The sequence below is a fragment of the Canis lupus genome, chromosome 9 (assembly GCF_003254725.2).
Source record: "Canis lupus dingo isolate Sandy chromosome 9, ASM325472v2, whole genome shotgun sequence".
Taxonomy (NCBI): Eukaryota; Metazoa; Chordata; class Mammalia; order Carnivora; family Canidae; genus Canis; species Canis lupus.
In genome coordinates this window covers 44,558,950-44,582,992 of record NC_064251.1, presented here as the reverse complement: position 1 = coordinate 44,582,992, position 24,043 = coordinate 44,558,950, and the positions used below count along the sequence as shown (strand labels likewise).

Below are 24,043 nucleotides of genomic sequence, written 5' to 3'. Positions count from 1 at the left end.
GAATATGGGCATTTTGGCATTTCAGATCTCAGTTTTATTTATGTATTTTTTAACCTTCTCCCCAGATCCCAAAAGGATAATCACTTACAATGAAGCCATGGATAGTCCAGATCAATGAAGGACCAGACTGCCTATTTGTAACCTTTCTGCAGCATTAGAGCCACCGTTCATGGGGGACACAAGGCTTTTATGCTCCTAGATCTTCAACGCAGCAGAGGAACCATAAGTAGAATCACAGGATAATATATACAAATATATATATATACATATATATATATAGTTATTTAAAAAAAAAAGGCAACTGAAAGTAATTAGACTTCTTAAGGAATCAAATTTATTTCAAGAGACTACACATGGTTATTTAATCTCCGGTACTGAATAGTTTTTTTTTTTTTTCTTTTTTCTTTTGTTAATTTTTGTTTTTAAGTGTGAATGCAAGTGATTAATGAATACAGACTTATTAACAAGCGTGGTTCTAAAGTTCCTGCTGTCATCAACTTGGGCAAGAAATGACCCACTGGAAAGGCAAATCCACTTTTAAAAGATCTGTATCTTGTTCTGTGACTAAAGTGATACACTAATCACGGGGAACCCAGAATGATTCAACATTTTCCCCCCACTCCTCCCTTGATCTTTTGGTTATACTTTGAGCCCTGCGAGAATGCTGGATAAATGCCTTGAAGTTTGCAGGGGTGTATTTTTTTAGCGAATATGATTTGCATGTCTTGCCAGGAGTTAAGCAGCCTCTGTGGGGTGTTGGGGAAATTCTTTCTTTCTTTTCCTTTTATTTTTTGTGGGGTGGGCTTAGGGGAGGGCATTGAAGTTCTATAATTCTGGAATAGTTGATGGTACATAGTTCACTTGGCTTTGGTTACATGGACTTTAACAAGTGAAGAATCCATGAATGTCATTTGAAGAAAAGTTACAGAACAAACAATTGGCTTTAGAGATTTAATATGAAAAAATATTCCTTTGCCCATATTTTAATGTAATTGTATAAGTGGGAGCAAAAATATATTCTGCTTTTCAACTGTAGGTGCTCCAGACTTGCTCTCTGTCACTAACACTAAATGTGCTGTTTTCCTTGTTTTTCATTGAACATCTAAAGAGAAACTTCTGTACCTTTCTGTAAATTCTTTTAGTTTTCAGAAAATTCTAAAAGGGGAAGAAAAATTTCCATGAAAATTATAAAACTTTTCATGTTTTTAGCCAGTGAGGAGGAGGTAATAAACCCTACCTATAGAAGGTGTGTTTTCATGCAAACTATACTTCTGAGCTTATTAGCTTCTAATTATATCTTAATAAATATATTTTATTACTAGAGCAAAATGGGTTTTTTAAGGAAAATAATGTGAAATTCTGGAAATTTTCTTTTGGGCAGAGAGGAGCATTAGCCCTGTCTTATCATCACATTGCCATCCTGTTGCACTGCAGCTTGTATATAGCATGCTAAAATAAATTTTCTTGTGTGTGTGCAGAAATTAAGGGTCCAGTTTAAGATTGAGTGATGTTAGTGGCATAAAAACAAGTTCTCTGGCCTGACATAACATCCCATCACATCTCTCTCTCTCTCTCTCTCTCTCTCTCTCTCTCTCACACACACACACACACACACACACACACAGAAATTAGTATATCCATGTATGTCAAATACAGGTTAAAATAGCAGGGCATTTATATAGAGAGGTGTAGTCTCCTAATAAAAGTAGACTGGATCCCCTGGGGTGTTTGGAGGAGAGGGTACCTACTTCTGCTCAAACCCTTTGCTTAAGAAATGTCCAATTTTGAGTGACTGTAGTATGGATGAGTTTTCTTGTTTTGTTGATTATTTGAGACTTTTAACATGTAGTTTGTGAAAGAAGCTGTTGGACTCCACATAGAGTAGAGAAAATATCTTCAGTCTGGATTTCTGCCCTGCTTAGATTTTAAAAGTATAAGCATGGATTGCCAATTCCATTTGATGTAAACAAAACTTTTTATACATAATATATATATATAATAACTTATTGTATCAGTCCAGGTTCAGAAACTTGTGGTAGGCCAGTTCCAGATAGTTTCATTTCACCTGTAAACTGTATCACTTTTACTGATATTGTAATTTTCAAATGTATAATATGTTTACAGATGTGCCCTGCATTTAGTCTGCCTTGTTCCTATTTTGATTTTTGTTGAGTCTCCTGCCTGCTTGCCAAAAGCTAGGATGCTTCAGGCCCATGTACAATTGAAAGCAGAGGCATCCTTGAGCTTTAAAGCATTGAACAAACTGGAAAATGCAACATACCACATACTGAAGTGAAAGAAGTCTGTGTTTTTGTGTTTTTTTTTTAATAAAAATTTTCAAAAAGTTAAAAAAAAAAAGATATAAGGTTGATTAAAGGACAAAAAAGGCTCCAGTTTGTTTTATAGGTTTTAAAGTTCTGCTGTGTGTTCAATTGCCTTGTGTAACCACTTGTCGCCTTAGGGCCAGATTTCCCCCTCACCTCCTCCCCTTCTTTTTTTTTTAAACGTCCATTTTGCTTGCCTGGAATTTAAAAGCTCTTCTGTCTCACAACTCACAAGAAACTTTCTGGGTTTGTGACATAGAGGTTGAATGAATATAAATTTAAAAAGGAAAAAACCCCAGCCCCCATCTAATTGGGCTTTTTAATTTAGAAGCAACACTTAAAAATATCTTTAGAAATATGTTTTTCCTACTTCCCTTCCATATCCCTCAGGCCTCCATGTTTAGAGAAGCCAAAAAGAGAATGTATCCCTTACCTGTTTGTCCAAAGGTTTTTGAGAGTTCACTTCTAAATGAAACAATGCAACATTTCACCTTGATTTTCTCCACTGAAATTTCCTTGATTATATGGTTAGAGGTATATAGTTAGGAATGTCTTTCTGGGAACCCTAGTGCCCCATCATATTATTCGTCAGTATTTTTGGGCATTGGGTTAATGGACTTAATTGCCTAGGTACAAGCAGGACTTTGGGACAAATCTCCTTTATGCTGTTTGGTAACACTTAACTCTACTTGTCGCAATCTTTCTCCTTAGGTCCTCACACAATTCCTTACAGAGCACTTATTAAAAAAAATCTTAAGAGTTGATCTGTTTTCTGATTATTTTTGTGTAAGCTTCTAAACAAACTTCAGCTGTGATTAATTTAGCACATTTAAATAACATTAATGTGTTATTGTTTGGTATAAAGAATTTTTCTTCAACTCAGAGTATTAGTACTGTAGCATAAACCAAATACAGTCTAGAGGGGGTTTTTAACATCCCTCCATTATAAAGACTGAAAAAGGAGTGTGTGTGTGTGTGTGTGTGTGTGTGTGTGTGGTGTGTATGTGTGAGGGACAGAGGGAGATAGTAAAAATTAGTAAATGAATGTGTGTAAGACTTAGTATTCAGAGAATGAACTTGTATTTATTTTGTGCCATTTGTTTTCATTACACAGAATAAAAGTCAGGTGGTTTTAATCCTTAAAAGGGTAGTATTTGAAAAATGGCACTAAGAATGAAATCATGACCTATTTTTTTAATAGCTATGAAGATACTAATTATGGGTGAAGATTTCTTTTTAAATCTGTCTTGATTGTAGGCTTCTGTGTCACATACCACTCTTGTAGATGTCTTGAATAATTCCCCCTTCCCCACAAAAGACAGGGTGTATTTATCTTTCTCTTTATTCACCCCCACCTTGCTGAACTGAAGTTAATTGCATAGCCTTTCCTCTGACTTTCTTAGAAATGAACTTTCACATAAAATATATATACAGCATCTGTAGTTAGCCCTTCCTCCTTTCTGGGAGGGGTTAGACAATAATTAGGAATTTGTTAGTGCCAGTTTGTTTTTTTCTTGGAATAAATGGCTGGAGAAATTATCTCCATTTTAGAATTTTGCTGTTCTCCTTAATCATCTGCTTACCTAGTCATTGAAAATTGCAAAAACTTGATAAAGGAAAAAAAAAAGTGCTGCATTGGTTTTTCAAATAAGTTTCTAGGGAAATACAGCAAATCTCATGAATATTGTCCACAACACAAAATGTGTTTCTTTACAAAACATTACATAGCAGCAGTAGTTTCATACTTGGTTGTTAGTCTTGTTGCTAACCCAATTGGAGGCATCTAATGGTTTATCTTCTGAAAACTTTTAAACACAAAAAGCCATTTAGTGTGAAATTTTATGTCCTACCCAATGGCCACAGGCAAGGAAAACTGGAAGAGGACTTTGATTTAAAGTTGTAAGTAAGGAGGAAGTCATTCTGTCAAGGCTTTCTTCAGAGAAGTAGATGTAAAAGTCCCATTTCCAAGGATTAGGAGTATAGTTATGCCACTGGGCTATATCCTCGACACATGATCCTTGTATACCTATGCTAACTGCAAAAGACTATAGTAGGATGTATTATGGACAATTTTTATGATCACATCTGTTGATGGTGTACTAATTGAATTAGATTCTGATTGGGCAGTGTCCTTTAATAGTCCTACCCATAATCAAACTGCTACATTTTGAAAGAGGATAGGATTTGCTCATCTTTTCTCTCCAGAGTATTGATACTTATTTAAATAAGGGGAGGGGCAGAGAGTAAGATTAGAAGTATGTTTAATAGCTGCTCTGAGTTTACAGATACATAGGTTATCTTTAGTTCTTAATACTGATGTTATTTTTATTAATGTGGCTAATCAACAGAGCACCAGGATTTTATGGTGACAAAGATGGGCTTATGCTTTGAGTATCTTAAAATATTTCTTTTTAAATATACCTAAATCTGTTTGGCTGCGTGAGAGCCAGGACCACCTTGGGTTGGTTTAAAGAATGAAATCATTGGTTCCCCTCAAATGCACTGCTTTACTGAGTTTTAAATTTCACACTGTTTTGCTACTCATTAAGAATAAATAGAATTTTAAGTTGTCTGCATAATAGAAACACCCAGTGAAGCATGAATGGTGTGTTGCTTTTGCATTACTGGGAGTGTCCAATAGCAGTTAATAGAAACCTATGGAACAGCCATCCTCACGTGTGTTGGGATTGCTGATTCAAACTTCCCTATTTATCCACAAAATTTTGCTTATGTCCAGAGTTCTAAAGCCATTTTATAATACTCCAGTATCCCTTTTCTACAGCCTTACTAAAATAGCTACAAACATATTCCAATGCAGTATCCCTTTTCTACAGCCTTATTAAAATAGCTACAAACATTTTCCAATTCAGTTTCGCTTTCGTTGTATATCAAAGTTTTATCCTACAGACCAAGAAACCAACTTGAGGTAAATTACATAGCTTTCCATTTACCCTTTTTTCCTCAGGTGCTAAATAAAGGCTCCAAAAATGGATACTGCTTTAGTAATGTCTTTTATTCTTAAACATTTCTTTTGCTAGATGTAAAGATTTGGTGTTAACAAAAATGGTTTTAATATGTAAATATGAATGAATGCCTTTAGTTTGCCTGTTTGTCTATTAAGTCTGTTTCGTTTATCCTCAATAGAGGAGGATCCTTTCATAATCTTGAATACATTTCATTAGGAATTGTTGCATTAGGAATTTTTAAAGTGAAAATACAACTGTTTTCTGTCTTGGATTAATCCTGCTGCTGCTATGAGAAACTGAAAATCAAGAATGTGATGCACTTTTTACATTACTATATACCATACCTTTATAAGTTGCTTTGAATACCTTTACGGTAGCACAGCCACTAACAAAAGTGAATGAATTTAAAATTTTTCTTCAGGAGGGAATCAGTACAAATAAACTATTTATGGTATTGGCCTATGAAGGACAGTAACTTATGAAAATAAAAATTGTTAGTATTACACTTTTTGGCCTTAAAATGTCTTCTACTACTGAAAATCTTTTAAATCTTAGTTTTGTTTCTGTTCCCTCTCTCTGCCTCAAAAAGAGGATTTTGGAAGAATGGCTTAAAGGAAGTATCATTTGTTTGTTGCTGATTTATCTTTTAGAAAGAAAACAATTGTCTACTATATAAGTTGGGGACTTTCTTGTTTGTATACAGAGGAGAAATAATGCCATCCCGAGCCAGTCAGATTTAGTATAATCAAATCAATCAAAACTCAACTATTCTGCTTCTTTAGTGTATTTTTACTTAACAAAGATAAACTTTAGTAGGAATGCTACTTGACAAGAGGAAGTCATTTCTCAAGCACATACCCAAACTTGAAGGAGTCTGAACCCAAAATAATGGAGGAAAAAACACCAAATGGGGTGGAGGAATATGAGAAAGATACGTGGTCCAAAGCTATCTGGTTATATTTTGATGTTGCCAATATTGCCAAGCCAAATTTTTAATTTGCTTATTTAATGTTTGTTGGCCAGAGATCTATTTTTATATCAATGTGCCTTGCATGTATATTAAAAAAGTTTGGAAAGGCCATGTAGTAATGCCTAGGATAGTTGACGGTTCTTACCACCTCACTAATTTTTATGCAGTATGAAATGCTCATTCTATCGCCCAACTGGTGCTCTCTGTTTAAAGTTATAGGTCTTGTCACAAACTGGAACTATTTTATAAACTGGGGAAGTGATTTAATTTACTTTTTTTGTTGTTTCTTTTTTTGTTCTTAATCTGTTAGTGGCTGTTCTGTAGTGGGAAATAGTAAGAGGATTCTTCGCTCCCTTACCCTACCCCCTCAGCACCTTCTTCAAGTAATGTGATGACACCATTTCTTGTGTGCTTTGAAAAAAGTTTCAGCTTGCTGTCTCCTTTAGTGTTATAAAAAGGTGTTATAAAAAGCATTGTTTGCAAAATCTAGGGAGATAATGGAGTCCACTTTAATTTGGAATTCTATGTGAGCTATGATCCCAAGTTACTGGCTCTTTCCAACTTAAAAAAAATATTGTAAAAGCACCTTGGCTTAGAAAATTTTAAATATTTATGTCTGCAACAATTGTCTAAAAATAATGAACTGTGCAATTCTTGTCATTAAAAAAAGAAAAAAAAAAAGATCTGAACTCTCCCTAATGTGACTTGTTAGTTTCTTTGTATTTCCTGCCAGTGTAAATGTGAAAAGCTTTGCTTGCATTACGTTTTAGAAATGCATTTTGCACACTCGAATTTTGCTGAAGCTCCATGAAAAGGTTAGATCTAAGTAGATGAATAAAGCTATGCACATGTTTTGAAAATTTAATTTGTGTGTCATTACCAAAAGTGACCTATCCTTATTACTTTGCTGTTTTTAGCTTTACCATCTTTAGAAACATGGCTCAAAGTAATAGTTCTAGGCTAGTTCATCAGTAGAACTAGAAGAGAGGAAAACTGGCACCTATTTTAATAAACTTCAGTTTAAATGAGAGCTGGACTTGTATCTATTAAAGGGCTTTTCTTGAAACAGGGCAGTTTTATCAGCTTTACAAACTTCTGGATGCTCTCACTTCCTCGTGGAAACTTTGGTTTATTTGATCAAATAGAAATGGGAGGTAACTCAGATATGAGGGAAGGACCTTTGCCACATGGAGTTCTGTGACAATTCTGTGTTGTAAGCCTGGTTTAAAGGTAGGATAATCTTTTCCCTTTATTGCTTTAGCATATGTTTGGTTTTACTGAATGAATGACGAGCTTATAATCATTCATCTATTTAAAGATCAAAGCACAGGTTATTTTAAAGATAATGTGTATCTTTTAAAAGTTGCCCAAGCGGATTAGAATAAAGTGAAGAAGTTGGGCGAATTTGGTTAAATTGCTGCAGTCTGCATGTACTAAATAGCTTTACTTCACATGTATGTGTACTTAAACAATTGTGTAGATGTACTGGCCAGGTTTGTCAAGTCATCTTTTAAAAGATTGTTTTGTAATCTACTTAGGACTTTTAGAGAAGAGGCTAAATAAGTTTAAGTAGAAGATAATATTAATGGTACTTTCCCCATGCTCCTAGATCTAAAAGAAATATTTCTGATTTGTAAGTTTTTTCCAATGTGTAGAAGAGGGTTACTTCTCTATCATCAAGTGTGCTTTTGATGTATGTTCTGTTGACTTTGAAAACAGCAAAAACCCTTCTTTCTGAAAGTGACAGTCAAAAACTAAATCTAGTAGTCAAGATTGCAAAGGTAGCCCATCATGCCTGGCCTAAAAAGTAAAAAATGCAGGAGAGTAGTAGCGTCATCTTAAGTTGGCCATGGCTACTTCTCCGCGTCTGTCAGTAGTTCACTTATGTTCAGTGTTAGAACAAACATTGAAGGAGCAAAGTAATTTCTGTGTCTTGTGTGCATCAACACTTAGGAGCTGAGTTACCTCTTCTCGATCTGCGGGAAAGGATAATTGGACTATAATTATGTTGGAGGATATTTTTCTTTCCCTCTCCCAACTATTTTTTTTCAGTGTTTTTTTTTTGCCCAGTCAAAAAGATAGGCCTTTTCTAGATAAAAGAACAGTGGCCAGAAATTTACCCTTTTGCTAATTGCTTAGGTATTTGCCATAGCTGTTTCTGATGTCATGGATTCTGAGGAAGTGTCAGTTACATGATGATCTTCCTTTATTGATGTCTTACTCCATGTTCAGTGTTTTAAAAATATAAATTACAAACACTCAACATCCATACCCAGATTTACTTATTTTATCAGAAAAAAAACCTTGAGAAATTTGTAGATCAAATTAAGAGACAATAAGTGTACATTGTTGAATAAAAAATTTTAAAGTTTCTGAGGTGTTTGTGTTATCTTTTGTGTGCTTTTAAAAGTTATATACTGAAAACTAAGATTGTGGGATGTACAAATTAAGTCTTAAGTGTACCATGGTCATATGTCATTGATTTAAAGCAAATCATACAGATGCTTAGAATTGGCATATTTATTTTAAAATGACCTGTGAGAACAGCTATCCTATTCCTTAATGCCCATTGATCCTTAATGTTCTTCAATTGGAATAGGAAGCCAAAATTAAACTAAGCAGTTAAGCAACTAGATCTAAGTTGCCAAGATTCTGAATTTGTGACTTTATGTTGAAATACATGGCAATGCATATTTGAGAAACTTCCTAAGTTTGTATAGCATTGATTTGTCACAAGTTGAAAAAAATCGGTGCTAACATCAACATGTTAGAGTAGGGAATGTGGGGAAGAGATGTAAAAACATTTACCATAAGTGTGTTTGTTTGTCACTATATAGACTGATACATTTCATATGCTTTTATGTTCTTTGAGTTAAGGAAGAATTGTCAGTTGGCCTGCTGAGTGACTTGCAAGGATACAAAGGGAATTGGGGGTTTTATTGAAGCTTGTCTTTAAAAATTCTCAGCCCCATAGGTGTGATTTATAAAGTATGGTGGGGGACACCTGGGTGGCTCAGTGGTTAAGCGTCTGCCTTCAGCTCAGGGCATGATCCTGAAGTTCCAGGATCGAGTCCCACATTGGGCTCCCTGCGTGGAGCCTACTTCTCCCTCTGCCTATGTCTCTGCCTCTCTCTGTCTCTCATGAATAAATAAATAAAAATCTTAAAAAAAAATGGGATGCCTGGGTGCCTCAGGTCTTGATCTCACAGTCCTGAGTTCTAGCTCCATGTTGGACTCCATGCTGGGTTTGGAGCCTACTTAAAAGGGCACCTGAGTGGTACAGTTAAGCATCCAACTGTTTTTGAAGATTGTGATCTCAGGGTCTTGATCTCAGAGTTGTGAGATAGAGCCGTGTGCCGGACAGTCCACTGATCATGGAATCTACCTAAGTTTCTCTCTCCTGCCCTCCCCCACCCCCCTGCACTTACACTCTTTCAAATCTTAAAAAAAAAAAAATGGGCATGTGGGTGGTTCAGTCGGTTAGGCATTGCCTTCAGCTCAGGTCATGCTCTCTGGGTAGTGAGATTGAGTCCTGCGTTGGGCCCCCTGCTCAGCAGGAAGCCTGCTTTTCCTTCTCTCTCTGCCCCTCCCCCCCTTCATGCTTTGCTCTCTTTCAAATAAATGAAATCTTTAAAAATCAGTAAAACTGGGGTGCCTGGGTGGCTTAGTGGTTGAGCATCTGCCTTTGGCTCAGGTCATGATCCCGGGGTCCTGGGACTGAGTCCTGCATCAAATTCTCTGCATGGAGCCTACTTCTCCCTCTGCTTTTGTCTCTGCGTCTCTCTCTCTGTTTCTCATGAATAAAAAGTAAAACTAAAAGCGTGGTAGTTCATTCAGTCTACACAGTTGTGTGTGTGTTTTTTTTTTTTTTAATGACATTTATTGTGGATTTCAGCAGCTAACATAAAACTAGATTGCTTAGCAAGGTTCCTCTTACTTGGAGCTTTCAATCCACTACTGTTGAATACGGCGAATTGATTGAATCTGGGAAGTCTGGGCATGAGAACCCCACTCTCTCCAGTGTTTATAGTCTCCTCCATGATGGTCACATTCCAAGATATATTGATACCCGCGATATCCAGGATACTGGTAGCAGACCCAGCTAGAAAATCCAAAGCACATTAGATTATTAAAACTAGTTAGGAAAGGGGTCAGTACCCTACAACCTGAGTCTCTTTCATCAACACAATTGGTATGGAATGCTTTTACGTTTAGAAAACAACAGCCATTCTAAATGTGCCAAGCACCATTTGTGAACATAATATGGCTATAGCTAGTTGAAAATTAACTTTTGATCATGAAAAAAAATGTAAAAGGGCGCCTGGGTGGCCCAGTAAGTTAAGCATCTGACTCTTGATTTTGGCTCAAGTCATGATCTCAGGGTTGTGAGATGGAGCTCCGCACTCAGTGGGAAATCTTCTCTCCCTCTCCCTTTGCAGCTGCCCCTATTTATGCATTCTCTTGCTCTCAATAAATCTTAAAAAAATAAAAAATTTTTAAAAAGAGTAGTCAACAAATAATTACATAGAGAAATATTTAAGAGGGGGAAACACTGACCTTAAGTAGAAGTTGGTACCAACAACTTAAAATTTGAAAATTACTAATAACTAGAATGTGTCAGCCATACCAATATACTAATGTATGAAATCTCATAAACTATAACCATTGATGTATTAATACAAGGTTTACATTTGCAAGAGTTACTTTGAAATGTGCCCCATCCCTGTCTTTTGTACTTACGCCCCACATTGTATCTTCATGGAACCAACTTCATTGTTGAACCAACCCATGGCTTGCAAGGAGGGATAGTCATCACAGATCTCCCATTGGCGTCCAATGAAGTTTTCCTTCTCAAAGATGGTAATCTTTGACTCCTTATGATTCTGTAATGCAAAAAAATTTTAAATCATTTAGTACCCGTGTTGATGGCTGTCATCTTAATTCTTTAATTTCTACATTTTTCAAATTAAAAAAGCTTTTGGTTTACATTTTAAGAATGTTTCAATATGGAGATATGGAGATAAAAATACTCAATCCTGTCCAATCAAATTTAATACCGTAACATTTAAAATGTACAAATAATTGATATAATACTTTGGGGCAACAAAAATCATAGAAAATATAATAAGAGCAGGAAGAAACACACAGCCAACCAAGGGAGTTAATATTCACTTATGTGAGAAAAGATCACAGAAATTAATAGAAAAAGTAAGGCTGTGTGTGTATGTGTGTGTACAGTGCTGGAAATAACCTAAAGTCTGGTAGGGGATATGAATACTACGCAAACATTAAGGCAGAGACTAACCTGTATGTAGTACAAAAACGCAAACCTAGCTCTCACTAGTTCTCCTACTGCACTGAAGATCTGCCCTCGTAAGTATACACTTCTGCCAATCTTTTAGCTTAATGAAAATACCTTCTAGTAGGGAAAAAATCAAAGGGCAAATTTGGAAACAGAGGGACCAATGTTCTCTCTTTTATCCTTCCTGCTGCATTTCAACGTAACTGATGAGAAGTAGCACTAAATGTCCATCCACACGCACCCTCTCTTGCACCATCCCCCCACGTGCACAGAAGTGAAAAATTCAGACTCACGGCTGAACAGATGGGGCGGAAGGACATGAGGCGCTCAATGTGGTAGGCGTTACTCCCACTCCAGGCGTCCCAGCGAGGGTACTCTCCTCTCTCCAAGATGAACTGTTGCCCACAGAAGCTGGTATGCTCATAACCAATCCAGCTGCCAGAGACAAGCAGTGGGGTTTGTTGGTGGTGTTCAGAGCCTACATGGCCTCAGGGAGAGGCACCTTTTTTTTTTTAAGATTTTATTTATTCATGAGAGACAGAGAAAGGCAGAGACATAGGCAGGGGAGAAGCCGGCTTATCAAGCCAATTCCAAGAGAGCCATGCAAAGTGATACATTTGTCACAAGAGGCGGGGAACGAGCTGGCAGCTACCTGAAGCAGGTTTGTGAATGTAATGTTTGTTTGGGGATTATCCACTGAAAGGGTCTGCTTCACTGACCTGAGTAATGCGTATGAACAAAGTCAGTCTGAAATTAGATTTCCTTTCTCTCCAAGTCACCTTATTCTCTACTTGGAGCTCTAGGTTCAGGATCTAGTGACTGACTATTGCTTTGGCTCCAGCCAAACCTACTGGCTTCTCCCTAAGGAAGCAAAGGGATGGACAGGCAGCTGATGGATTACTAGTCTCTTGTTTCCTGATAACTTTGTGGGTTCTAGCTCCTGCTGTCACACACCTGTTCCTTATTTATTTATTTATTTTAAAGATTTTATTTATTCATGAGAGACTCAGAGAGAGAGGCAGAGACACAGGCAGAGGGAGAAGCAGGCTCCATGCAGGGAGCCCGATGCAGGACTAGATTCTGGGACTCCAGGATCACACCCTGAGCCGAAGGCAGACACTTAATAGCTGAACTACCCAGGCATCCCTGTTCCTTATTTATTAAAACACCTCAGGTCCACTTTTCACAACCAAGTCTCTGCTACCAGTGACATCTTAAAGTATTTTACTCCCTTTAAATGGTTAACTCAGTTTAGTGGCCCACAACTTGTGGAAGCCGGAAGCCTCTCTGTGTGCTATGCCAGCTTCACTTAGGCTAAGGGAGAGACCTTTCCTTGGTGGTAAAGGCTTCAACTATCCTGCCAAAGAGTCAGGAAACAAACCACGAGTCTAATTCGTCCAAGAAATTAATCATCAACAAGAAACTCCTGAATGACTAACTGGGACCTGATACAGCTCTCACGTCCTAGAGTTGAGTTCCTTTTTACACAGAGAAACTAGCTGGTAGTGCCTTTGCAGGAGGGAGTTAGCTGGAAAGAGGTTGCTGCTTGCGGGTTTCCTCTATTTTTCTGTCGGCAAGACAAACTAAAGGGTCCTGTGCCTCTTCTGAGAGAATCCTATGTAGCAGCCTATGAGCTCTAGGGGCACAGATCTGATTCCTGTCACTGCCCCACCCCATGGTCTACATTTCCTTAATGCTCCCCTCCTCAAATCTATTACCAATCCACTAGAATCTTCAGTTCCTTCTAGCTTTGAGTTACTAAATTACACATATAGTGATTTCCTTTGAGACTACCTCCATATGGACGCCTTTCTCCCAGAAATGATTAGAATCTGGGGGAACATCTTTTTTCCCTATCCCCACCTTTATGGCCCCATGTCTCCAGAGACCACAAATATGGGTCCCAAGGTTCTGCTGAGGTCCATACTCACGCGCCGCATTCCACCTTGAGAGACCGGACATTATCAAAACTGCGCTCAGAGACATTTGGGCAGGAGCTGGTGAACTCCATCCTCTTGCCCTGGAAATTCTCCTGATCATAGATGGTTATCTGAATGGAATTGAATGGGAAAACAGAGTTTGAATGTGGTACTTCAGGAAGAGCAGAGGCCCAGGTCAAGAGCTTAACTTTGGTCTGTAGCCCAGGATGTCTGGTAAGGTCTCTTCCAGTATAGACAGGATAGGAAGGAGTTTGGATTATACCACTGGTTGGTGGTGTTTACATGTCCAGGCAAGGGATGAAGTGTAAGGATTGGTTTATGATAGGAATTGTTTGCCAAGGACAATGCCTGGTCTAGTGGACAGGCCAAGGACTCATAAACTCTTATTCCACCTTACTTTCTGCATAAATGTGGCCCAGAAGTAAGGACTCTGAGACTCCCAGAACTTCCTGTGGGTTATTTATTATCTTCTCCAGTCATATTCAATACAGAAATGCAAGGTGTAAATGGAGATTTGTGATAAACCCATTTCATACCTTGAACTAGAATTTGGCTCTTAAACCTGGCTAGAGGACAAACTCCCAAAGCTGTGAGCTGTCCTTAGAGTTAACCCAGTGAAAAGGGTAGGGGTGTTGAGGAAAATAGTGAAAAGCTAAGGATCAGCCACTTCAGGCAATGGTTACAATCAACCTCAGGCTGAGAGTGAGAAGACCTTGTTTGGGATCTGGTAGCAAATCTCTTTTTATTTCTGGGACTCCAGAAATGCTCCACTCTCCATGGCAGCATCATCCACTCCGGACTGCTCTATTTTTTTTTAATTCTTTTTAAAAATTATTTTATTTTTAAGTGATCTCTACACTCAACATGGGGCTCCAACCCACAACCCCAAGATCACGAGCTGCATGCTCCACCTAGTGAGCCAGCCAGGTGCCCCTGGGCTGCTCTGTTTTAAGATTATTTTAGTAGTGTGGAGGAGAGGTGACCTAGAAAACTAGGTGTCATCTTCCACCATCATGGGCTTCCAGGGTCATCCTTCTGTCCAAATGGGGCATCCTGAAAGATCCTTCCTGAGACAGCATATGGATGTTGGGTAGACCCTCGCCCTAAAACTGGTATATTACTTGCCAGTCATTCCCCCATGCAAAGCACAGCCCTGGGGGCTGCCCTATGGCAATATCTCATGCTCTGCCCTGTGGGACGGCTCAGTATTCCACGTGATGGAGGTGAGCTTACCTTCCATGGCCCCGCGGACCCCGGCATGGGGTTAGTTTGAGCCATCTTGGTGGTTGGAAGGGTTTCTGGAAGACAAAACACATATCAGTGACATGGCCTCTGGGCTGGAGGTTGAGGTGACAGCACAGAAGAAAGGAAAAGATGGTTTAAGTCCGGTAGATAGACTTTTACTGGGGTCCCTGCTTTGCCTCTCACTTGCGGAGCCTCCATTTTTTTTCCCATTGGTTGAGCTTCCACAAGCAGTGATGGAGGGGATTAGAAGCAATAAGTCAGGGAAGGTGCCAACAGGCCATGGGACCTCTTGGCTTGTGTCACTGTCACCCTCTTGCCTGCTTCCAGGTACCCCCTACGGGTTGCAGCACTGCCTCAGCCTCGCCTACCAGTGTAAACTCCTTGGCTACCATCCAGTCCACACACAGCGTGTGGTCCTCTTCCACCTGGCTCCTTACAGCCCCAAGCCACCCGACACTGCAGGACCCTGCCACCATTCCTTCCCAGGTCTGTCTTCTAGACTCGCCCAGCCTTGGTCTTGCCTCCTCAGAGAGACTTTGTTGCTTTTCCAGCCTGCGCTGACTCACTTTCTTTCCTGACTTCTAGCACTTATCAGAGTCCCAATCTGTCTCTCCATGGAAGGTGTCCCAAGTGAACATCTCTGTGGCAAGGCCTGGGTCTCCTGGCTGACGATTATGGCACTGGGCTGAGCCGTCTGGGAAGCAGGGGGTTGAGGGGAGGATGAGTGGCATTGAAGAAGTCTTACTGAAAGCAAGTGAGCGAGAAATGGGGATGATGATAGCCAATGACATCCTCACTGGACGCCAAGCCCTGCTCTAGACGCTTGATATGCATTAATATATGTCATCTTCACACCCCAAGCCTGTGAGGTTAGTATTGTCATTATCCCCATTTTACAAGGATATTGAGGCTCCTGGAGTTTAGGTAGACAGAAAAAGTGGTAGCAAGAGGAAAAGAAGGAAGGATCAGAGGGAGGGAAGGAGAGGAGAAGAAAGGCAGCTTCCGTGGCTCAACCACAGTAGCCCTTCTTTCTGGCTGGTATCAGCCCCAAGAGCCGATGCACATGATCTCTGACACAGCTTTCCATTCTGCCCCTCTGATGAAGCCTTTCCCAGCTCCTGCCCCCCATCCCTCCTCCTGATGCCCTAGGAGCCAGCTTACTTCTTGGAGCCCCACACACCCTCTCAGCCATGATCGCTGGGCCAGTGTTTGCGGCCATATAAATGACTCCTCTTGGGGCAGTGAGTGAAGACTGCTCCCCCCCCAGAGTTCTCTCTCTCCTCCAGTCAGGCCAGGATGCTTGGACCTCAGGGCAGGAGCCCTGGGCCCCCTCCTGGGAGTGTCTCCATTGGGGAAGGATCGGAAGGGCCAGGGCACCCGCTGGGCCTTACTCACCCAGCTCCTGCTGCACAGTCTGGGTCTCCATCTGGTGCCACCTTCCTCTGCGGCCCTGCTCTTTATAGCCCTCTGGCCGATGGCCTCTGGCCCTGTCAGCACTCTGCTTTCCCTCTGCTTTTGTTCCCCCTGATCCCCAGAGCTTTGGTGGCTCAGCCAGCTGGGCAGGCCTCCCCCCACGGCTTTTGTTTAAACCAGGGAAACAGAAATCCAAAGAGGCCCTGCTGCTGCAGGCAAGGCTGGGTAGCGGCTGCAGACCTCGGCTGCGCTGGTCTTGATCTCAGAACAGCTGCAAGGTGAGGCCCGCCGGTTCGCCCGTTCTCGGTGTGAGCACTAGTCCCCTACGCTTATCCGAGTTCCTGGAGCTGTCCTGGGACCTTCCTTGGGCCCCACATCAAAGCCAACACATCAAAACAGACCTCACTTCCCAGCCAGGATATATGGTTTTGTTGTTAAAAAATGTGAAAGGAAAAAAAATGTGAAAGGACTATAAAAATTCTGAATTTTATTAGGAGAAAGAAAAGAAAGAAAGAAAGAAAGGAAGGAAGGAAGGAAGGAAGGAAGGAAGGAAGGAAGGAAGGAAGGAAGGAAGGAAGGAAGGAAGGAAGGAAGGAAGGAAGGAAGGAAGGAAGAAAAAAGTTTTACTGTGTTCTCAGGAATCTTATATTTATATAGACATGTAAGGGCTGAATTCAGTTATGGTTGACTAGTGGACATGAATCTCTCTGCCGCTATTTTATTAAATATTTGTCTTAATTTTGCAGTTTTATTTTAAATTTGGGGGGGCCAGTAAATCTTTTGGGGTTGTTACTATATTGTTTCAGGACCTTGGAGATCTCACAGGCCTAAGGCACTATGCCTATAATACCCTAAAGGGTATGACCAGTTCTCCCTGGAAGTTCAGGGCATTTGGTGAGTAGTGTAGGAGAATCATGGGCTCCCCCAAGAGCCCCAAGGAAAGGATATGTTACTGCAATATCACAGCTGCTGTGAGAAGCAGGAGGTCGCAGTGGGTGAGGAGGGCTTTGAGGAAGGGGTTCAAATCCCAGCTCTACTGGCTAGGTGATTCTGGGCAAGTCACTCAGCCTCTCTCAACCCCACAAAAGAAGAGCATATCTCCCTGACACATCATAGGTTTATTATCGCTTATAACCCTGCTCTCTTTCTGGTGATAGATACCGTATAAAATTCCATAGCAGCTTGGAGAGAGGAAGAAACTATTCCCAGTAAAGTTCTCCCAATCCCTCTGCCAATCACTCCAGCCTGTGACTCAAGATTTGTTGGCGCCTCCTTTTTTGTAGAACCAAAACCCAGGAGATGAGTTCTGATACATTCACAAATATTTGCAGACTTGGGGAGAACATTCCAAACATAGAGATCTGACACTGAGCACAGTGTGCCACCCTTGATGTTTCTGCTGCTTGATTAGTTGGTGATGTCTGGATCAGTGGCTGGCAAGGGACAGAATTGCCTTGGGGGGCGGGTCATGGCAGGCTCTAGCCAGCTGGTGGCCATTCAAGGGCTTAAGGGACCAGCTGTCTGTGGCTGGTAGTTCTTCCTCACCTTTTCTTTGCTCCCTGCACAATTAGGGTCTTAGGGAAATACCTATGCGGTCATTTGTTCATTCATTCTTCCCCGGGCCTCTGGACTGGCTTAGGGACCCTGCATTGTGCTCTCATGGCTCCTTGCACATCTCCAACTATTGCATTGGTGATGCTGTAGAAAATACTTTAGAAACTAGAAATATTGGACTCCAAGGAGGGCAACCGAGGCATTCGGGTCCCAGGGGGAGAACAAAACTTTTCACAGTATATTTTCCAGTACTTTTGAGCAATGTGAACACAGTTTCTATCAAATAATTCAAAATATTTTTTAAAACAAAAAAAGCCAAGTGCTTAATTACCTGCCTCTTCTACTGCACTTTATTCTCTGTGAGGACAGGAGCTTCCTCTGTCTTGTTCGTCATTATATCTTCACTTCTGGGCATAGCTCCTAGCTCAGTAAATATGTTTTGAGTGAATGGATGAATACATGAATGACGTCCTCCAGTGAGGTTTTGTATCTCTGGGGGCACAGGGGTAACTGCGAGAGAGCCTTTACCCTCGTGAAAACTGACCTGCTGGTGTTGTGTTGGTGCTTTATGTACTCTCAGCGTCTTCATTTTGGAGCTTTACACCCTATTTAAGTGTTAGTACAACAAAGGCTGATTGAGATGATTTTTTTTTATTTTTATATATTTTTAAAGATTTCATTTATTTATTAATGAGAGACACACAGAGAGAGGCAGATACATAGGCAGAAGGAGAAGCAGGCTCCTCGAGGGGAGCCCGATGCAGGACTTGATCCCAGGACCGCAGGATCACGACCTGAGATGAAGGCAGATGCTCAACCACTGAGCCACCCAAGCATCCCAACTTTGTGAGCTGATTTTTAATTTTTACAGAAAAGTGGGGCTCTTATGTTTGATAGAAAAGCCCAAACACACATGCACAAAACAATTGTGTGCGGGATGGGGTGGGGTGGGATTCAGAATTATTTTGCGAACAATTTACAAATATCCATCCAATATCCTTGGAGTCATGAGCAGCCCTAGCCTGTCCTCCTCCTGCTTTCCTTCAATTACCTGAAGCCTGAGAAGCTGGAGTAGGACTTCCAGATCTCCAACTAACCATTACACTTTCCAGGCATCACCTCAATATGCTTTGTAACCAAGTTGTAGAGGATTCTTCCTCTGGCATTGTCTGGAACTGTTGCTTCCCCAGCCCCACCAAGGTTATAGCCTGGGGGCTTCAGCCACCACCACCATCTCTTTCCACAAAAGTCGGGCACAGCCACTCCAGGAATGGAAATGAGGGGAGTAACCAGCTTGCAATTACTTCTCCCAAGCTGGGTTTGGGTCTCTCCTGTCATCCTTGATAACAACATCTACAGTGTACTGAGAATTTACTGTGAATTAAATGGGACCTCCTTTATCCTCACAACAACCCCATTAAGTAGATCACTATAGTACGCATTTTACCTATGAGTTTACTGAGGTTCTGATGGACCTCGTCCTGGCCCAGGGAATCCAGCAGCGACTGGAATGCATGTCTATCTCACTCCAAACACCATTGTTTCCTCTGGGCAGCCCTGCATCTCTGGCACAGGGTGAGATGATACTACGCACCGGACACACTGCCGTCAGACGGGGCAATGAAGGTTTTAGGGTACTCAGAGCTTAATAAATGGCAACTATGTTATTGATTGTCCCAAATCAGATCTGTCTCGTGCCAGATTCTCTTGGAGATAAGAGGGAGTAAGCTGTAAAGATCTTAGAAAAATGTATCAGATAAATGCTTTCTTTGAATTTGGAAAAAAACGCATTCATTCGGTTTTCTTTATTCCAATATTTTTCTTTATTTGATTTTAGCAGTACATTCTGTCCAATTCTCTGGGGGCACTGATCTACTGGGGACATGGATTGTGAACTATGTTCTCAGCCCACACACTCATCGCATGAGCCGGTGGGCCAACTGGCTGTCCAGCGGGATGGAAGTGATAATGGCCCTTAAGCGGAATGAGACAGTCTCCAAATGTAACCTGGTTAGTTTAAACTTGGGCTTCTCACGGCTAGGGTTACAGGCCAAGCATGGAAGATGCTCAGAAGAATCTTATGGACTGCTGGCCTTATCTCTGGGTTGGGGAAGCCTCACAGGATGAGGCCCAGTGCAGGGGTGAGGTCATGGGGCCAGGGCAGCCCCTGGACTCAGCAATTTGTGGCAAGAGCATAATGGGGCTAACCAGGCGGCTGAGCAGCACTTCTGTTGTTTGGGAATAAGCAGGATGGGTACAAAGCAAAGGGCTCAGTCAGCGTTCAGCCTCCACCTACCTCCCCCACAAGGGGCTGCTTCTGGGGGATCTGTTTTGCCCTAGCCCTAGCAGGAGAGCCAGGGCCTGGATGGGCCCGAGAAGGCACAGGTGCTGGGAGAAAATGTGTGGGGCATCCTGAGTCTGAGTCCTCCATTCTTTCGGAGCATTTGGCTCTGGGCATCTGTTCCTCGGTGTCCAGGAGCAAAGGATGCCCACATGCTTGGGATGCTGTTGTCCTGAGGGCCAAGCTCCCTCTCAGGCTCCCTTGGTGGGGAGCTGGCTAGAAGGCATTTCAGTTTGGTTCAGTCTCATTGAGTTTCGTGATGCTGCAGCTCAAGTCGTGTCCTCTCAACTGAAACCCCACAAAACTTAGAAAACAGATACGAGGTTGGATCCTATCCTACCAGGTGACACCCAGCCCATTCTGTTCCCCACAGCCCAGCAGCCCAACACTGTCTCATTGAGAGGACCAGAGTTAGCAAATTAAAATACAGGACACCCACTTAAATATGAATTCCAGATAAACAATGGATATGTTGTAGTATAAAGAAGTTCTGAACATTTTTTTAATCTAAAAAATTATTTGTGATTTATCTGAAATTCAAATGTAACTGGATGTCCTACATTTTCTCTGCCAATCCTAGTATCCCTCCACCTTTGTCTGGAACACTCTGTGATGCTCCCCTGCCTCTGCTTCTTTTTCATCCTCTGGAGAAGTCAGTGCAAAAAGTCACTGTCTTCAGGAAGCCTTCCCTTGCATACCCTGGTCCACATCCCATAACAAAGAGGGGAATGGAAGAGAGTATGTTTTTCAGTGTTTTCCCAAATGTTATCTTGTATAATCTCCCCAAATAACAATGTGAGATATGCTTAACTAACTCTTTTTACAGGAAGAAAAACAGACTCAGAGAGGTCATGTTACTTACCCAAGGTCACATGGCTAGGAAGTGGCAGAGCCAGGTTTCAAACTCAATTCTCTTTGGCACCAAAACCATTGTTTACCATGTTGCTTTGGAAGTCCCTTGGCTTTCACTTGTGTGAATTAGCATGGCTCACGGGGAATAACCATAAAAACAACTTTATTGGGACACCTGGGTGGCCCAGTGGTTGAGCCTCTGCCTTTGGCCCAGGGCGTGATCCTGGAGACCCTGGATCGAGTCCCATGTCGGGCTCCTTGCATGGAGCCTGCTTCTCCCTTTGCCTGTGTCTCTGCCTCTCTCTGGTGTCTCATGAATGAGTAAATAAAATCTTAAAAAAAAAAAAACAACTTTATTTTCACCTGCTCTGCCCCTCTATGTTTTTTCAGTGGCACTAGTTTTTCTCCCTTGTCCTGGATGTAAACTTGGTGGGGGGATGTCGTGAGTTTTCTGGTTGCTTTTGGGTCATAAAACCTTAGACGGTTACTTTATTTTTTTTAAAGATTTTATTTATTTATTTAAGAGAGAGAGAGAGACAGCATAGAGCAGGGGCTATGGGGTAGGGACAGAGGGAGAGGGTGAAGCAGACTCCTCTGAGATCATGACCTGAGCCTAAGGCAACCTCTTAACCAACTGAGCCACCCAGGCACCCCGGGTAGTTGGTTACTTTAAATCACAAAAGACAGGGGCACATAGGTGGCTCAGTGGTTGAGCATCTACCTTAGGCTCAGGGGGTGATCCCGGGATCTGGGATCGAATCCAGAGTCCGGCATCAGGCTCCCTACATGGAGCCTTGCTTCTCCCTCCTGCTTCTCCCTCCTGCTTGTGTCTCTGCCTCTCTCTCTGTGTCTCATGAATAAATAAATAAATCACAAAAGACAGCCTCGATATTCATTCAGTCCACTATAGTAGCCAAAACTTCAATCTCCTTTCAAAGGTATGTCTTTTCCCTGCCACCCTAGCTAGGAACTACTTTATTTTTTTATTTTATTTTTATTTTTAAATATTTTATTTATTTATTCATGAGAGACACAGAGAGAGAGAGAGAGAGAGGCAGAGACACAGGCAGAGGGAGAAGCAGGCTCCATGCAGGGAGCCTGACGTGGGACTCGATCCGGGAACTCCAGGATCACACCCTGGGCCGAAGGCAGGCGCTAAACCGCTGAGCCACCCAGGGATCCCCTAGGACCTACTTTAGATGGAAAGCCTGCACCCAGGGAAAGTGCACTCCTTTTCCCCTCTTTCACTTACTCACTGGTTTCTGATCCTCCCAGGGTTGGTGGGAATAGGAGAGGAGGGAGAGCAGAACATTTCTTCCCAGATGGTGCTGTGGCAAGATGGCTTCACACTCTGTACCTGGTGACTCTTCAGAGCTGCTTGTCTTGTGAGCACTTAGTGGTTCTTGGGAGAGTCCTTACCTGCAGTAGCTCTGACCTAGGTCTACACATCTCCACCTTGGCCCTAGGACCCATCAATCCTCCAGGACGTCTATTGGACTAAATCTCCTCCAGCTTCATCCAGTTCCTTCTGAGGCACAACCCACCTCCAGTCTATAGGAAATACTTGTGTTTACTTTCCCAGGGCAAATTCTTTTTTTTTTTTTTTTTTTTTTTTGCCTCATCCCTCAGAAGTTGTCCAGCCCACCATCCAATCTTTGGGTTTCTAACTGGAGGGACACACAGTAAGCTTTCCTAGTGGGCCTTGGAATCTTCTCCTTTCTTTGAAATGAAACTCTTTCCACTCCTTCCCCTGAAGGGTGGTGGGGTTCAAAGCACAGCTTTGTCCAAAAACTGTCTCCAAGTTCTGCTTCTCATCTCTTCGAGTCTACATATCCCTGGGGTAAGAAGGGAGGGTTCAGAGCCATCAGATGAGCTCTCAAACACCTCCTTTGAAATTTCTGCAGAGTGGTATGTGCCCTAAGCGTCATGTAACAGAAACCATCCCTGGGTTTCTGATATGGACTACTTTAGCATCTCCCCCAAAACGTCCATGTTGGCATCTTGTTCCATGCTCTCCTTGTGCTGCTCACCCACCAACACTCCCTTTTCTTCCAGCAGGACCTTACATCCTGTTTCATCAGCCACGGCCTTCCTCTGCCTCCTGCTCCTGGAACCTACAGTACCTGCAACACCAACAGTGTTTGTTTCTACAGCACGAGCCCTGGATGCTCATCGCTTCCTGACTTCCTGACTAACACCCCTTCCACCTTCTTAAGAACTTCATTTAAGGGGCACCTGGGTGGCTCAGGTCATGATCTCAGGGTCCTGGGTTCGGCCCCCATGTCTCTGCTCAGTAGGGAGTCTGCCTTTCCCTCTGCCTCCGTGCATAGCGCTCTCTCGCTCTCTCTCGGTGTCAAATAAATAAATAAAATCTTTTAAAAAATAAAAGATGTATAATAAATGGTTTTGTTTTGTTTTATTTTTACAAACCCAGCAGCCCTGCTCCCCAGAGGCTCCTGCTGTCAACGCTTTTAGTTTTCCCTTTGGTATTCGTTGATTTTAGGTGTCATATACTTACTTCTCTTGGCAGATAGGGTTTTAGCTCTTTCCCCTACCCTATCCTCGTGCAGATATACTACAAATTTTGCTTAACTCCATATTCAGTGAGTCTGTTTCTGTGACTTTGTAAATATTACTTCTGGACCAAGTAACACATGGTAGCATTTTTTTCTTTCTTTCTTTCTTTTTTAAGTAGGCTCCACACCCAATGTGGAACCCAATGTGGAGCTTGAGCTCATGACCCTGAGATCAAGACCTAAGCTGAGATCTTCAAGAGTCTGTCGCTTAACCGACTAAGCCACCCAGGCGCCCCACATTTCCTCTTTCAAACCATGTTTTGGGGCAGCCCAGGTGGCTCAGCAGTTTAGCGCCACCTTCAGCCTAGGACATGATCCTGGAGACCTGAGATCGAGTCCCCCATCGGGCTCCCTGCATGGAGCCTGCTTCTCTATCTGCCTGTATCTGTGCCTCTCTCTCTGTGTCTCTCATGAATAAACAAATAAAATCTTTTTTAAAAAAATAAACCATGTTTTGCTTCTCCTGGAGTTAAAAATTAACTCGTATTTTTTTTCATAGTTTCAGTTTTCCAGTGTTTTCATTACGTATCTCTTAACACGATATTCTGCATGCTCAACCT

The 24,043-nt window shown here is 41.7% G+C and overlaps 2 protein-coding genes and 1 long non-coding RNA gene across 6 annotated transcripts in view; 2 read left to right on the top strand and 1 right to left on the bottom strand.

The window, feature by feature from the left end:
* The window catches only part of NUFIP2 (nuclear FMR1 interacting protein 2), a 31,938-nt gene extending 23,305 nt beyond the window's left edge, over positions 1-8,633 (top strand). For all 4 annotated transcript variants that reach the window (XR_003147117.3, XR_007413222.1, XM_025476302.3 and 1 more), the window contains one exon: positions 66-8,633. Coding sequence is in view for 2 of the 4 variants with exons in the window: in XM_025476302.3 (XP_025332087.1) it covers positions 66-118 (53 nt within the window). In the remaining 2 variants the exon portion in view is untranslated. The remainder of the gene's footprint in view (positions 1-65) is intronic.
* A 935-nt stretch (positions 8,634-9,568) lies between these two features.
* Positions 9,569-13,908, bottom strand: CRYBA1 (crystallin beta A1). The gene is made up of 5 exons (XM_049113789.1): positions 13,900-13,908; positions 13,494-13,612; positions 11,856-11,997; positions 11,001-11,143; positions 9,569-10,362 (listed from the first exon to the last, which is right to left on the bottom strand). Exons 1-5 carry the CDS (start codon positions 13,906-13,908, stop codon positions 10,215-10,217), a joined length of 561 nt encoding a protein of 186 aa, XP_048969746.1. The 3' UTR covers positions 9,569-10,214.
* A 387-nt stretch (positions 13,909-14,295) lies between these two features.
* LOC125755834 (uncharacterized) lies at positions 14,296-23,295 on the top strand. Its single transcript, XR_007413223.1, has 2 exons — positions 14,296-19,724; positions 22,963-23,295. It is a non-coding gene; the product is annotated as an uncharacterized LOC125755834 (long non-coding RNA).
* The last annotated feature ends 748 nt before the right edge of the window (positions 23,296-24,043 follow it).